Below are 16,125 nucleotides of genomic sequence, written 5' to 3' on the forward strand. Positions count from 1 at the left end.
GAGGGAAACACCCCGAGAAGGGGGCTGCTAGGGAGGAGGGTGCGGTGTGCACCCCGAGAGGCGGCTGGGAGTCCTGTTGGGGATGTAGGTTAAGAGTTGGTCTCACTCTGAATTGGTTTTAAACTTCTCAATTAACTTTGTCAGGGCTTCTATAACTAAGCCTCCAAATCTGTTCTGTCCAAAAATCCTTGTTCTCCTTCAGCCCCGCAATGCCTTATACATAGAGCCTCCATTGCCAGAACTGCTTGCTGTCCCAGCTCGTCGCATCCCTGCTCTGTCTAACCCACTTATAAACTTCTGCCAGGTGTCTTACTCTGCCTATATCACATTAAATAACCGATGATAATCCCGAATGGTGGTTCCCCCTCAGCACCATTTTGATTGGTCCAGCCGGGGTGAAATTAGGAGGGGCAGTAGTATTTAAAGATTATCTATTACAGATTTAAACTCACATGAGTAAACCAAACAGACCAGTTTTTCACAGAGATATGAAATCTGGAGTTTAAGGTTGTTGAAATGTACGATATTGTTGCAAACTCATCACTGGTTTTGAATAGAACTTGACTCATCTGATTACTGCATCTTTATTAAAGACTTTATCCCAAAACACCTTCCAGGGCTAAATAAGAAGTAATAGCAGAAAGATCTCAGTTTGAGAGAGACAAAGGCAAAAGAGAATAAGTGTATAGGTGAGACTTGAAAATAGATGAGCGTATCACAGCGGCAGATCGAGTGCCTGGAGCTGTAGTGGGGCTGATAAGTGCTAGATTTGGAGAGAAGGGAAGATGGAGAAGGTTCTGGTCCCATTTTATTTTAGACCCTGGTTGGTTAAATTCTGATAGTTTAAGTGGGAAAAGATCAAAGTGATGATTTAAAAAGAAATAATTTCACTGATGGTAGGAACTGCAATGTCAAACCTGACAAGGGTAGGGCTGAGGGTCTTGATAAAATTGTCCAACCCTGTAAATAAACATGGAATTTCTGTTTTTTTTCTGCTGTACATGCATTATAAAAACATTCCTTTTTTAAAAAAGCAGCATTTAACTGAATCCTGCAGATATATTCTGTACGAGGCAATGTGGCCTGAGTCGTCTGAGACCTGGGTTTTATTCCCAGTTCTGCCACAGCTTGCTGGGCCTGGGTCACTTCCCTTTCTGCCAGAGTTTTCCCCATCTATAAAGTGGGGATAATGATACTGACTTCCTTGATAAAATGCTTTGAGAGAAAAGCGCTTTATAAGAGCTAAGTATTATTATAACCTCATTGTAATTTACTGTCATCTGGAAAAACTTAAATAATCTAGTAATAAATTTGTGTTGGCTTCTAAAATGAGAAAAATAGGCCTCCACAGCCCTAGTATATCAGGATGGGACACTGTTTCAAAGAGAGAGTGACTGTGACCGTGGGTAGAAGACTTTCAAGCTCAAGAAAAAAAAAGTGTTTGGATTTTTTGTTTGATCTATTTCACTTCTCACCTTGTTTATTCCCCCCTGCCCTCACTTATCCTTTATCCAAGGTAAATGTTGGCTTTCTGTGTGCTACTCTGTTCAGTTCAGTCTCTGGCAGGATTCATTTACAGATGTCTCCTGTTCATGTGAAAACCAAACAGTTTCTCTTCTTCTGGTGGAGCTGGGAAGTTCCCGTCATTCAGAAAGAGAGGGCCATGTGATGTGAGCTGGCCTTGAACATGCTAGGAAATTTCTTTGGGGAGAACTTCCCCTGCTGGTATTTTATGCAGAATTTGTACATGACTGTAGCACTGTGTATCTGTTTAACTTGCCTGACTAACAGTGGGCCAGAGAGAGATTGTATTTAATGCATGAATTGCTGCTTTTCCTTCCCTGGTCAACCCGAAAACTTTCGTTTTAATTGGAAATGTTTCTTTTAGATAATAGATTAAAATTCAAAATGATCTGGAGAAATGATCTGAAGTAAATAGGATGAAATTCAATAAGAACACATGTAAAGTACTTCACTTAGGAAGGAACAATCAGTTGCACACATACAAAATGGGAAATGATTGCCTAGGTAGGAGTATTGCGGAAAGGGATCTGGGGGTCATAGTGGATCACAAGCTAAATACGAGTCAACAGTGTAACACTGTTGCAAAAAAAGTAAACATTCTGGGGTGTATTATCAGGAGTGTTGTAAACTAGACATGAGAAGTAATTCATCTGCTCTACTCCGTGCTGATTGAGCCTAAACTGGAGTATTGTGTCAAATTCTAGGTGCCACGTTTCAGGAAGGATGTGGACACATTTGAAAAAGTTCAGAGAAGAGCAACAAAAATGCTTAAAGGTCGAGAAAACATGACCTGTGAGGGAAGATTTAAAAAAAAATGGGTTTGTTTAGGCTGGAAAAGAGAAGACTGAAAGTGGACATGATAACAGTTTTCAAATACATAAGAAGTTGTTACAAGGGAGGAAGGAGAAACATTGTTTTCCTTAACCTCTGAGGATAGGACAAGAAGCAATGGGCTAAAATTGAAGCCACACGGTCCAGCTCTGTGCCCATGTGGATACTTCACGCTGGGCTCGGGGGCCCATTGACTGTTCTGCCTTGGGGCCCAGAATTGCTGTTGGCGGGCCTGGATGGACTGCTTAGTACAGGGTAGTTTTTTGCCTCCAATAACCACAGGTGAAAAGGCATGTTTTCCAAAGTATTGCTTTTACATTTAGACATTTTGGCTGGATTTTCCAGGGAGCCTAAAATTGTTAGGCCACAACTCCTAATTAATTTCAGTAGGACTTGGGTGCCTTTGAAAATCCAAACGTCTCTTTAGGAAGTTTGCTTGTGCACTCTTATTTTGGAATAAGTGTGTCTACAAACTGAGCTATACAGTAATAGCTATTGAACTTTAAATTCACACCATGCATTAATCAGAAAGAACTTTCAAGTATAAATTAGCTTTTAGTGTTTAAAAGTGGCTATGTGAAACTGCACAACTGTTGGTGCACAAAACTGGGTATTTGCACATTTAAGTGGGTGTTTGTGTACATATAGTGTAGGTAGCCAATCTTGACATCTGGAGTCGGTATTTTGGAAAGCAAGCAGGATTTTCTTTCTGCTTGTAAGCACAAACTTGACTTGAGTTTAAGGTTGTAATGAATTGTTTGAGCATATAAGTGAGTTAAAATTCCCATTACTGTTCTCTCACTGTCAAAGTGAGAATGTTCTGGGGTGGTTACATGGAAATCCATGCCAGCAGAGACTGCTTGCTGCAGTTCCTGGTTCCAGGAGGCTAGACTACTAGCTAGATTGCAGCTAACTGTTTAGTAAAAGGGAGAAATGAATCCCTTGTCTTTTTATACTGACTTATATGTAATCTGGATATTGTATAAATTTTAAGCTTGCATAACTAGAAAACGTCCCCTTATCTGATTTTTAAGACCGGTACTTGTGGTAAGTCTCTCATGACAGAGGGATATCTGTGACCGTTTCTCCTACTTCACAGCATTTGTGATGGATCTGAAGCAATTAAGCACTCCTCAAAGACTGTATTCAAGCTGAAAGGAACTGGTAAGACTGAATTCTGTGCATGGAAATTGGTCATATAAAATAACATCATCTCAAAGTAAACAGACTTTGGAAACTCCTTTTCTGAAATGAAATGCTGTGCTCGCTGTACTTAACTGAGGTTGTCTTGTCCTCTAGCCCTGAATGGAAAGAATTCAAGTTTTGTGCTAGTTGGCTTGGGCTGTCTGGTTACAGAAATAATACAGAGCAGCATTTTTGGTCAGAAATGAGTGTAACTGGATGAAGATTCTGCCACTGCACAGTGTCCTTTCACTCTTATAGGCAATGCCTATCTTTCTGATGAAAGACCCTTTTCACACCACATAAGGAAGGCTGTTATACAGATACACAAAGTCTTTGTATGTAAGTCAGTCCACTAGTATGACCACAACTTACTAGCAAAATCATTTTCCCTTAGACCATGATTCTGCCGTCTAGACATTATATAGTGGTCAAAAGATGTACAAACAGATGTCACTTGGGATGTCTGAATCCAAGAATACCGAACAGGAATAAATAATATAGCTGGCTGTCATTTCAGAGTTTTCTGACAGAAATCAGGAATAACTCAAAGGTTGTTGCGAGCCCTCTGTGATTTTTTGGAGAAGAGGGGATCAGAGAGATTTAGATTACTGTAATGTAGGAAAATAGTGAGCCTGTTTAAGAAGTGTGTAACCGTTATAAGTAGCTTGGAGATTAAATTGAAAAACAAAATTTTAGCATTTTATTGTACTCATTCATAAAAGGGTTTTGGCAGAATGATTCTTGGTTCATAATTATGGACAGATAAATTGGGAATAAAAGGCTTCAGTCACAAATACAGTGTATGCTTAGAGTGCCTACTGTAGACTCATACATTGTTTATCCTTGCTGACTTGAAGTATTTGTTTTATATGCACATGCTATAAATAACAGTCAACCAGAATTTTGCAATACCTTGTAGGAGGGCATGTTATCAAGTGGGTGCTGGATGAGGCAAGGGTCATGAATTCTAAGGTCTCTTTTGGAACTGACTTGCTGTGTGACCTTGGGTAACTTACTCTGTGTAAATTTCCCTGTTGAAAAATAGGGATCAGAATACATTCTTCACAGAGCTGTTAGGAGGCTTAATTAATCAATGTTTATAAAGCATTTTAAAGATATGTGAATGGAAGGCGTTATCAAATAACAGTGTGCAGTTACAGTTCTATATGATGATCTTAGTGTTATCCTGCCAAATATGAGACTAGCATAAGGGAGAAGTTCAGAATCATTAGGGATTTATTATATCAGAACCATAGTGATACTATAGTTTAGATGGAGATTTAATAGACTCTGGTTTGTGGATTTACACTTCTAGAGCAATTAAGAGGGGACACCCTCATGTTAAATGTAAGATGGATGTATATGTGGGTCTAAAATGAAGCACACCCCAGCCAGTTAATGTGGGCAGGGCTGCTGGACCAATTTGTATAGTGGGGGTGCTGACAGCCATTGAACCAAAGTATAAACTCTCTATAAGATGGAAACCACTTCAAGCCACGGAGTGTGGCAGCACCACCAGCACCTCTAGTTCCAACACCTATGAATGTGGAACCTAAATTTGGATTCCCCGTGTTAGAGCATATAGTGCTGTCACTGGACACTGTGTGGGGCAGGTGTTTGTTTTTACAACAGCTAATTGAAAAGAAGGCTTTTGTAACAAACGTTAAAAGGTTGCACTGTAGTCTTCTTCAGAAATGGACTTGTATTGGGTTTCATTTAGTCATAAATAAGCTATTGTTTTCCTCTTTGTCTCATTACTTGGAACATTTTAAAACTAGACTGGGCAAAATGTTGATAAATAGAGAACAATCCTGAAATGTTAGAGATGTGACGTAGACAGGGCACTGTGTCTCAGTGGGTCACAGGACCTAATAGGTATTTCTTATTTCTGGATTCAATGATTGTTCACAGAAGATCAGGTTGTTTTGTAAACTGCACTTTCATGAATCAATTCATTTCTGATTGACCGAAATTAATCTACTAATTTAACTGGTTGACACAGATTTCATTGAATATAATACTACTACTATTTGTGGTGAATTGGCTGTGTCTTCCTAGGCATTTTTCTTAAAATTACCCACCATTGCTCTAGCACTGGTAAGCTCTGCTGGTGGTAGAATTATGGCTGGCTAGTATAAACTAGCTATTGGTGTTTTCACCATTATTTCTAACCTCCTCAGTGCTGCATCAGTGCTAAGTGGAAGATTTGAAGAAAAATATAATTGGAGACAGTTTCCCCCAATTCTGTTGCCAAAGAAAGGGTCGTGTGCTTTTGGATGCACAAAAACCTCTATTCTGTTTGATTTAGCGGTTAGCAAGCCAGCTTTGCAATTCATGTAATTTGCAAGAGGCCAAGAGTTATTTAATTTGTCATCTCATGTGACTAATGCTTAAATCTACAATAATAGTCACATGGTTACCATATTACATTAACTTCTAATTATCATGTTGATCTTCAGTGGTATTGTTCGGAGGATGTAAAAAAATATAGGTATTGTATATAGCTGTGAACATTATATTAAAGGCTGCTGTTCAGCTTCCACAGTGATCCTCTCTTCACTCTCAGCTTTCTCATATACCTTTTTGGGTTGAAACTTTCCATTCTTGGCTTCACTCCAAAGGTGAGAGTCTCTTGAAAGCTTGAATTAAAATCCATTCAGCCATTTGAGTATGTGTACAAATGAGAGAAAACATATTTCCACTATTGTCTTTTTGTGGCTGCCCAAAAAGCTAGTGATGTATCCCTCCTGCTGATAGGTGGAGATAGGAAAACAAGTCTCACAGCGTTGCCTTTGCTGCTACATAAAGGGTTTGTTGATTGACATGCTCCTGTGTGGGAGAAGCTCCAGCTAGTGGCTCTGAGGCTCACAACATAAGAATGGCCTTACTGGGTCAGACCAGTGGTCCAGCTATCCCAGTATCCTGTCTTCCGACAGTGGCTGGTGCCAGATGCTTTCAAAAGGAATGAACGGAACAGGGCAATTTATCGAGTGATCCATGACCTATCTTCCAGTCCCAGTTTCTGGCAGTCAGAGATTTAGAGACACCCAGAGCATGGGGTTGTGTTCCTGGCCATCTTGACTAATAGATATTTATGGACCTATCCTCCAGGAATTTATCTAATTCTGTTTTTGATGCAGTTAAATTTTGGCCTTCAGAACATCCCCTGGCAATGAGGTCCACAGGTTGATTGTGCATTGTGTGAAATATTTACTTATGTTTGTTTTAAACTTGCTGTCTACTAATTTCATTGGGTTCTTGTGTTATGTGAAGGGGTAAATAACACTTCCTTATTCACTTTCTCCACACTATTCATGATTTTATAAAGCTCTATCATATCCCCTGTTTAGTTGTCTCTCTTCTAAGCTGAACAGTCCCAGTCTTTTTAATCTGTCCTCATAGGGAAATTGTTCCATACTCTTAATCATTTTTATTGCCCTTGCCTGTACTTTTTCCAATTCTAATATATCTTTTTTGAAATGGGGTGACCAGAACTGCATGCCATTCAAGGTGCGGGTATAGCATGGATTTATATAGTGGTGTAATGGGGTTGGCACCCACCTCTTGCAAGTGCCCCCTTCTGGTTAGGCATGTCTCTGTTCTTTAGTTCTGGTGATCCCCTTTGGTGGTTCTCAGGTGGGTTTGTCGGTGACAGTGCTCTGACTCAGTCACACTGTCTGCCTGTTAACCAACACAACCCCCTTCCAGGATATATAGTCTACCGGGGCCTATCTCAGTGCCCCTCTGGTGGTGTCTCTCTCTAGCCCCCCCCAGGCTTTGACCTTTAAGTAGTCCAGCCTTGATATGGGGCTGTATTCCCAGGGATTCCTCCCTAGCGACGCTATCTTCCTGCAGCCTTCCCCAGACTCAGTCCCTACTCAGTCCTAGCAACCAGCCAGGAGCTCCCTCAATGCTCCCCCAGTCCCTGCTAGCAAACCATCCATGGCCCTGCTGCTCTTTCAGGCCTGCAGTCCTTTCTTCTCCTGCTCCTAGCAGCAACTAACTACTGCTCTGCACTGCAACTCCTTTTATATGGCCCTTCTGAGCCCTGACTGGCTGCTTCCCCTGCAGCCACTCTAGCCTACTTGGAGGACCTCTCTACTGCTTCTTCCCTGGGATGGAACCCTGAGGCCTCCAGCAGGGGGCCTTTGGGCCTTTGGGCCTAGTCCACCCCATCACAAGTGGCATTATGATATTTTCTGTTTTATTATCGGTCCCTCCCTAATAGTTCCTAACATCCTATTAGCTTTTTTGACTGCTGCTGCACATTGAACAGATATTTTCAAAGAACTATCCCCAATGACTCTAAGATCTTTTTCTTGGGTGGAAACAGCTAATTTAGACCCCTTTATTTTGTATATATAGTTGGGATTATGTTTTCCAGTATACCTTATTTCCCAATTATCAACATTCAGTTTCCTCTGATATTTTGTTGCCCAGTCACCCAGATCCCTGTGTAACTCTTTGCAGTCAGCTTTGGATTTACCTTGAGTAATTTTGTATCATCTGCAAACTTTGCCACCTCTCTGTTTACCTTTTTTCTAGATCATTATTGAAATACATTGAACAGCACTAGTCCCAGTACAGATCCTTGGGGGACCCCACTATTTACCTCTCCACTGTGAAAACTGACCATTTATTCCTACCCTTTGTTTCCTATCTTTTAACCAGTTACTGATCCATTAGAGGATCTTCCCTCTTATCCTATGACTGTCTATTTTGCTTAAGAGTCTTTGGTGAGGGACCTTGTCAAAAACTTTGACAAAGTCCAAGTATACTTTATCCCAGAGGTCAGCAACCTTTGGCACGTGGCTTGCCAGGGTAAGCACCCTGGCAGGTTGGGCCGGTTTGTTTACCTGCTGTGTCTGCAAGTTCGGCTGATCGTGGCTCCCACTGGCCGCGGTTCGCTGTCCCAGGCCAAGGAGGGCTCCGGGAAGCGGCGCGGGCTGAGGGATGTGCTGGCCGCTGCTTCCCGCCGCCCCCATTGGCCTGGGACAGCAAATTGCGGCCAGTGGGAGCTGCGATTGGCCGAACCTGCGGACACGGCAGGTAAACAAACCAGCCCGGCCCGCCAGGGTGCTTACCCTGGCAAGCCACGTGCCAAAGGTTGCTGACCTCTGCTCCATCCACTGGATCACCCATGTCCACATGTTTGATCCCTTCAAAGAATTTTAATATATTGATGAGGCATGATCTCCCTTTATAAAAACTGTGTTGACTCTTCCGCAACATATTGTGTTCACCTGTCTGTCTGATAATTGTGCTCTTTGCTCTTTCAGTCAATTTGCCTGTTACTGAAGTTAGGTTTACTGGCCTGTAATTGCCAGGATTGCCTCTGGAGCCTTTTTAAAAAATCAGCATTACATTAGCTATCTACCAGTCATCTGATACTTTCTATTTCTTGAAGTTGTTGTTCTCCCCTTTCCCTTTTTTAAAAAAAGAAAAAACAAAACTGAAACCAACTAAATCAATATTAATGAATCATTAAGAGTGCATGTTTAAACACAGTCAAGAAATGCAAAAATTAGCATTTTCACAGCAACATTAACACACCCACGTTGCACAGAAGCACTTTGGGATAATTACACCGTTCAGTGTGTACCTTAAAATACAGCATGTGCAATGCAGATAAATTAATGTTGCTCCCAGAACCATATTTTTTCATTTCTATACATTTTGGTGTTTGAAATTGCAAACTTAACATTGCTTTAGCTAAGGGTTGTTGGGTTTTTTTGTGTGGGTTCCCCCCACCCAGTTTTATTATAATAGATGTAAAATGAAATCACTAGTGATGGACATTATTTAGGCCTGTTTGACTTTTGCAGGCAGTTAGTTCCATGTAATAATGTCTTTGTTCACTGGGGTCAAGTATCAGAGGGGTAGCCGTGTTAGTTTGGATCTGTAAAAGCAGCAAAGAATCCTGTGGCACCTTATAGACTAACAGACGTTTTGGAGCATGAGCTTTCGTGGGTGAATACCCTCTTGGTCGGATGCACGTATTCACCCACGAAAGCTCGTACTCCAAAACGTCTGTTAGTCTATAAGGTGCCACAGGATTCTTTGCTGCTTGTTCACTGGGGTGTATCAGCAAGTACTAGACGTTCAGCTAGCTGACACAAGGAAGTGCTTGGATAGATGACTATGTAAAATGGTCATGAAATAATTTTTTTAACCAGTTGCAGTAATGACCACACTGATGTCTTTCTATTCCTAATATTTACGCTATTCTCACTATAATCTATTCTGTCCTTCTTGTCTGTCTGTTATATTTCTCATGCACCTAGCACTGCAGGAAACACCAGTTAAGTTTGTAGGCTTTTGACTGTGGAGTTTGTGAAATCTTTTCAGTTTAACTTTACAGTCGGACTAATTGGAGTAAGGAGCTCGCGATGGGCTGAGCTGCAGGCTGAATGAATACCTTGTGGTATTCACTGTCATAAACGTGTGTGAAATGTTCCCTTCAAAATGTGACTAGCCCAGTCTGTCAGTGACTTGGGTTTCTTCTTTCAACGAAATATTTGTGGTTTTTCTCTCTGTGTGTTTCTCCTTTGTCTCCCCACCCCCTCCACTCCTTCCTTCTGCCCAAACCACCATACAGACACTTTATGCAGAAACCCAACCAGTCCTCTTTATATGCAGAGAGAGGAAATTTACCAAATAACTAGTTCAGTTCCTCAATAATTCCAAATCTCTCTTTGAGGATTTAGCTGACTGAGGCTGAGGCCTTTCCCTCATGTCCTTTTTATTATGGCCATGGCTTTTATGCGTCCTTTTGTCTTTGTTTTTATTTACAGAAAAAAAAATCAGGTACTTTGAAAATATACCCCTGAAATTAGAATTGCATTGGATCTATGAGTGGATTAGTTCATTGGTTTCAATGGGCAGCTAAAATTTAAGAACTTGAATGTATACTTGAACTGACCCAGTTCAGTATAATCAAAATATTATAACCTTCCATTGCCATTGAACAATGGAATAGTTCAAGTTTGGTGCAATCGCTGGAGGTTAATACAAAACAGAGGTTCGAAAGTGAAATACATTGCAGTGTAATATGGAGTAACTGAACTAATAAGAATATATTGATTCCTAATTGGAACTTCATTATAGATGTGCATTGAATATTGCTAGTTGGAAATGGAGGCCACTTTGAAGATTAAATGCTATCACAGCTTCTAGTGTGATGGGCAGGTCTGAGTAGTTCAAGAAAGCAGATACTTCACCATTTAAATTTTTTTGCATTGTCAAAATTATCACCCAAATCCTGCTTGAAGGTCCTAGAGACAATTAGTCTGAGTTATATCTGCATTAACAGATTGTTAAACACAACTATGGGCATGGACCATGGCATTAGAGGCCAGTGGAGTGCACTTTGGCCACCCCTGCTTAAGAGCCTTCAAACACAGAATGAAGAAGTGTAGATAATGCATCCTGTAAACTGAAATTAGTTCCACAGCTGAACCATTTCCACAACTTCAAAGAGCAGTGTCTTGTAACAGATCGCAGGAGAAGCAATCTGTCTAAACTCCAAAGTCTGACTCCTGCTTCACCCATGTGTACACAGTTTCTAAGAGATTCGTCCTGAAGTAGTAGTAGTAATGAACATTTTATAGCTCTTTGCAAAGTGTTATTTAGGTGAAAGAATTCCCAGTGAGAATCCTGTAATATATTCTCAGCAAGCCTAGCTCAAATACGCTTCTGCTAATTAATTCAGAAGTTGACATTATGTAGAATATGAGTTCTGCATTCATTAATGTCTGAACTACACATTGAAGGTGCAAATTGCTATATAAATGATAAATATTTTTGTTAGTAGTAGAGCTGAACTGGTAAAGAGGTGTGATCTGGTTTTGAAGGTCGAGGACTGGGAGCTAGAAACTCTGGAGTTCTAATACCACCTCTGACTTTGACTCCTTTGTGGCATTGAGCAAGTCAGTCTCTGGCAGAGTTTCACCTTATGTAAAATATGAACGATAATGTTTAATTCATCCTTACTAGCCATCTGCAAAGGAAGTAATGTTTTAGAAGTCTCTGAAGTAGAAGAATGCTGGGTAAGCGCCCAATTGCATACATGTGTTAGAGATGTCTTTTTCAGGTTGTTTTTGATTTGCTTGTCTGCTCAGATATTTTGCTTTCACAAATTGAGGAAGTAAGTTCTTATTATAAGAATGTTCTTTATTACGATCACTTTGCTCATATATCATCTGCAGTTCAACCTACAGTAGGAGAAACCTGTTGTTGGGGGCATGTCATCTAGTACCCGTATTTCCAGTTAAGATGCTTGTTTCTGTTCCTTTGATTGGATATAATTTGCTTGAAATCCAAACTTTCTTTTTCTTAAAAAAAAAAAAAAATGGAGAAGTGCATGCAAAGTGTTCCTGTGCTATATCACAGGCTGAAACAAAACCATTTGGATGAAGATTGCTGCCTTTTAGATAACAAGTAAAGCTCCAGTATAACTGGCTGGCATCCTAACTGCACTGGAAAGAAAACACTAGTGAAAGACTTAGACCTCAACTGCTATACCAGAAATTGAGTTGCAAGGGGTGTGGTTCACAAACTGAATTGTAATGAATGTTCAGCTAGTGCAGCCTACTGTTTCTAATTTTGCTTAATAGAATAGACCAGAAACAGTGAGTGGACTCATCAGGGAAGCAAGGGCAGCTCCAGGCACCAGCACACCAAGCGCGTGCCTGGGGTGGCAAGCCACGGGGGGCGGCCTGCCGGTTGCTGTGAGGGTGGCAACCAGGTAGCCTTCGGTGGCATGCCTGTGGGAGGTCCGCCGGTCCCGCGGTTTCAGTGGCAATTCGGCGGCAGGTACACCGAAGGCATGGGACCGGCGGACCTCCCACAGGCATGCAGCTGAATCTGTGTTACCAGCAGACCTCCTGCAGGCAAGCTGCCAAAAGCCACCTGACTGCCGTGCTTGGGGCGGCAAAATACATAGAGCCACCCCTGCAGGGAAGGTGCTCCAAGAAAAAGTGCCTCTGTAGTGGTGTGCATATATCACAGTTGGGCTGATTACACAAAAAGAAGACTGTTCTTTTCTTGCAGTATGTGCATAGCTATGTTTTAGTCACAGTCATATTCATGGAGGGGCTCTGTCTGATCATAAAGTTTATTTTAGTGACAACAAAAGGAATCAGATTAGGTTTATGAAGCCACCTATGCTTGGCTGAGGAGGGAATAACAGCTGATGCTAGAGTGACCAGACAGCAAATGTGAAAAATCGGGACGGAGTGAGAGGTAATAGGAGTCTATATAAGAAAAAAAAAACCCCAAATTGGGACTGTCCCTCTAAAATTGGGACATCTGGTCACCCTAGCTGATGCTGCTGGGCAAGATTGAGTTGTATCACAACAGGTTGTGTGAAAAATTTGCAGAGACCTTGCTTGTGCAGTTGTTGGCTTAAGCTAGTACTATTAGTCCTTGTATTTCATGAGAATTAAATTCACTGCCATTTAAAAAGAAAAAAGTCTGGAATAATCTATAAATTAGTTTAAGGTTAACTGATTTACCGGATTATGTTTGTGTTGGTAGGGAGCTTTCAGGATGGCAGCAGAAGTGGAACTCAACCACTTCCAATCAGCATCTGAAATGGCAGAAGGAGAGGATGACGAACACGTTTTTCAACCCATGATGTTCCTGGAGCCTCAAGAGATGAACATTGCTATGAAGGCACTTCTGGTCAAGAAAGTGAAGAAAACTTGCAGCTGCACCCCAACCAAAGTTAAAGACCTGATTTTCAGTTTTCTCCCTGTCTTGCAGTGGCTCCCCAAATATAAACTGAGGGAGTACGTCCTGGGAGATATAATGTCTGGGGTGATAGTGGGCATCCTGCTGGTCCCCCAGTCCATTGCCTATTCCCTGTTGGCTGGCCAGGAACCTATATATGGTCTTTACACATCCTTTTTTGCCAGCATTATTTATTTCCTATTTGGTACCTCTCGTCATATATCAGTTGGTATTTTTGGTGTGCTTTGCCTGATGGTGGGACAGGTGGTGGATCGTGAGGTACAGAGAGCTGGGTATGACATAGAGCCCAGTGTTCATAGTGGCCTTCAGAGAGAGATGGTCATTTATGTAAATACCACCACTTTGGCTGTGAACCAGACATCACAATTGCTGTTATGTGATAGAAGTTGCTATGCAATTACTGTGGGAGCCACGGTGACCTTCATAGCTGGAGTTTATCAGGTAAGAAGGAGCAGGGTAAATGGGTATTCTGTGGAAATGCTTCTAATTCTCTTCCTCTCCTCTCTTAGGCCACGTCCAGACTAGGTATTAAAATCGATTTTAGATACGCAACTTCAGCTACGGGAATAACGTAGCTGAAGTCGAATTTCTAAAATTGAGGTACTCACCAGTCTGGACGGCGCGGCATCGATGTCCACGGCTCTCCGTGTCGATTCCGGAACTCCGTTCGGATTGATGGAGTTCCGGAATCGATGTAAGCGCGCTCGGGGATCGATACATCGCATCCAGACTAGACGCGATATATCGATCCCCGAGCAATCGATTTTAACCCGCCGATGCCGCGGGTTAGTCTGGACGAGGGCTTAGCTATAGTTCAGCTCTTTACTGAAGCCTTCTGAGACCAGCCTAGAGACAGTGGCAGTGTTGTTTATAGCAGTAGTCCCACATTGCTCTTCTGGTTAAGGTCCACCAACATTTCCCTTTATAAGGACCTGATTCTAAACATTGCCAAAGACTCAATTTCCATTGATTTCACATTATCAGGTACTCACCACTTCTTACAGTCTGGCCCTAAACACTTCTTTTCATTGATTTGTATTTGGGCTTTAATTTTCACTGGGCCAAAATTTGCAGCATAAGCTTTCAAATCAGACCACTTTTCATTTATTTTACACGTGATCAGCTGGCTTTTTTCTCCACTGAAAGTTAATACAAATTGTAAAATAAATTCCATGATATTGGATGCTTTTATTTGGTGCTTGTAAAACTTGACGACTCTTTGGTCAAAGCCAGAACCTTACCATTATTTTAAAGAGATGCTACAAAGATGAAAAATACTAGATTTTAAAATGTTTCCATTTTAATAAATTAAGGTATTAACAGATTTTTTTTCAGTTATGATTTTTAACAGTTATGCTTTGTTTACCACTTGTATTTCACTGTTTAGCTACTGAAATTAGATCAGCAAGCTTAATTTCTGGATTAGCAAAATGCCATTTTGTTTGGCTTTCATAGCATTGTAGAGGAAAATATACATCCAAAATCATGCACCGTCATTTCTGGAGTGCCCACAACTGTCTCGGCTCTATGAGCTAAGAGGTGAAAACGGTATCTAAAAGTTGTATCTAACACATTGTGGGGTAGAGAAAAAGAAAACATTTTTATGACATTCTAGATAATCCTCTTGATATAAAACCTGTGACGCTCTCTTAAGCAATCTGGAAGTGTTGAGTAATTGAGGTAGAGTGGTGGTAGTGGGTTGGGTTTCTGTGAGGCAGTGGAGATGTGAATTGCTGTTTGGTATTTGGCAGAGAACACTCTCTCTCTTTAGCCTCTTTACATAGACAGGTCAAATTACTTTGCCTGATTTAGATGTTATACATAGAACAGCAATTAGCTGTGTTTTGCCTGGGGTGTCTCTGCCTACCAGCCAACAGAACTAAAATATTACTTATGTTACATTAGCTCTTCAAAGCCCCAACCAAGAACAGGGTCCCTTTTTGCTAGGAACTACAGTAGAACCTCAGAGTTACAAATGCCTCGGGAATGGAGGTTGTTCGTAACTCTGAAATGTTCGTAACTCTGATCAAAACATTATAGTTGTTCTTTCAAAAGTTTATAACTGCACATTGACTTAATACAGCTTTGAAATTGTACTATGCAGAAGAAAATTCTGCATTTAACCATCTTAATGTAAATGAAACAAGCACAGAAACAGTTTCCTTCCTTTAAAGAAAAGATTTAACAAACTTTCCCTTTTTTTTTTAGTAGTTTGTTTAAACTCAGTACTGTACTGTATTTTCTTTTTGGGAGGGGTCTCTGCTGCTGGATTGTGTAATTCCAGTTCCAAATGAGGGGTGTGGTTGACTGATCAGTTTGTAACTCTGGGGTTCTATTGTATACAGACACATAGTAAAAGACAAGCTCTGCTCCAAGGTTGCTTGCAGTCTAAGTAGACAAGAGAGGGAAAGGGTAAGGGAGAGGAAGTATTATCCTCATTTTATAGACAAAAAACTATGGAAGAGAGAAGTCAAGTGAGTTTCCAAGGTTACACAGGGAGTCGGTGGTAGAGTCAGGAACTGAACTCAGCAGTGTCAAACCTCAAGACCATCCTTCTTCTCCGTAAATTTATGCAGTTCTTAGGCAGTTAGGCCAGTTTCCAGCCTATATTTTCTTTGTGTTGCCTCTTCTACCTGATGATACGTGTGACTTTGTTTGAGCCAAGTGGTGTAAAAGTACCATAGCTGGCAGCTTGTGGGATCCTGGCATGGCAGTTTCTAAGATAACAGCAGGGAAAAGCCCAGTTTGGCCAATGAAAAGCATTAAAGGGCTTTTAGTTGAGGGTTCAAAGGGAAAAATAACTGAACTTGGTTGTAAGGGAGGCCTGTATTT

At 41.1% G+C, this 16,125-nt stretch overlaps 1 protein-coding gene across 9 annotated transcripts in view; it reads left to right on the forward strand.

Moving 5' to 3' along the window:
* The window catches only part of SLC26A2 (solute carrier family 26 member 2), a 50,206-nt gene that overhangs the window by 16,706 nt on the left and 17,375 nt on the right, over window positions 1–16,125 (forward strand). For 6 of the 9 annotated variants that reach the window (XR_004001711.1, XR_004001712.1, XM_030573662.1 and 3 more), the window contains one exon: window positions 13,078–13,734. Coding sequence is in view for 7 of the 9 variants with exons in the window: in XM_030573662.1 (XP_030429522.1) it covers window positions 13,090–13,734 (645 nt within the window). In the remaining 2 variants the exon portion in view is untranslated. Of the gene's footprint in view, window positions 1–3,454; window positions 3,520–11,563; window positions 11,589–13,077; window positions 13,735–16,125 lie in introns of those variants that run through there. The other 3 variants (XM_030573659.1, XM_030573661.1, XM_030573664.1) reach the window with 2 other exon arrangements.

Source organism: Gopherus evgoodei, chromosome 8 (genome assembly GCF_007399415.2).
Source record: "Gopherus evgoodei ecotype Sinaloan lineage chromosome 8, rGopEvg1_v1.p, whole genome shotgun sequence".
Taxonomy (NCBI): domain Eukaryota; kingdom Metazoa; phylum Chordata; order Testudines; family Testudinidae; genus Gopherus; species Gopherus evgoodei.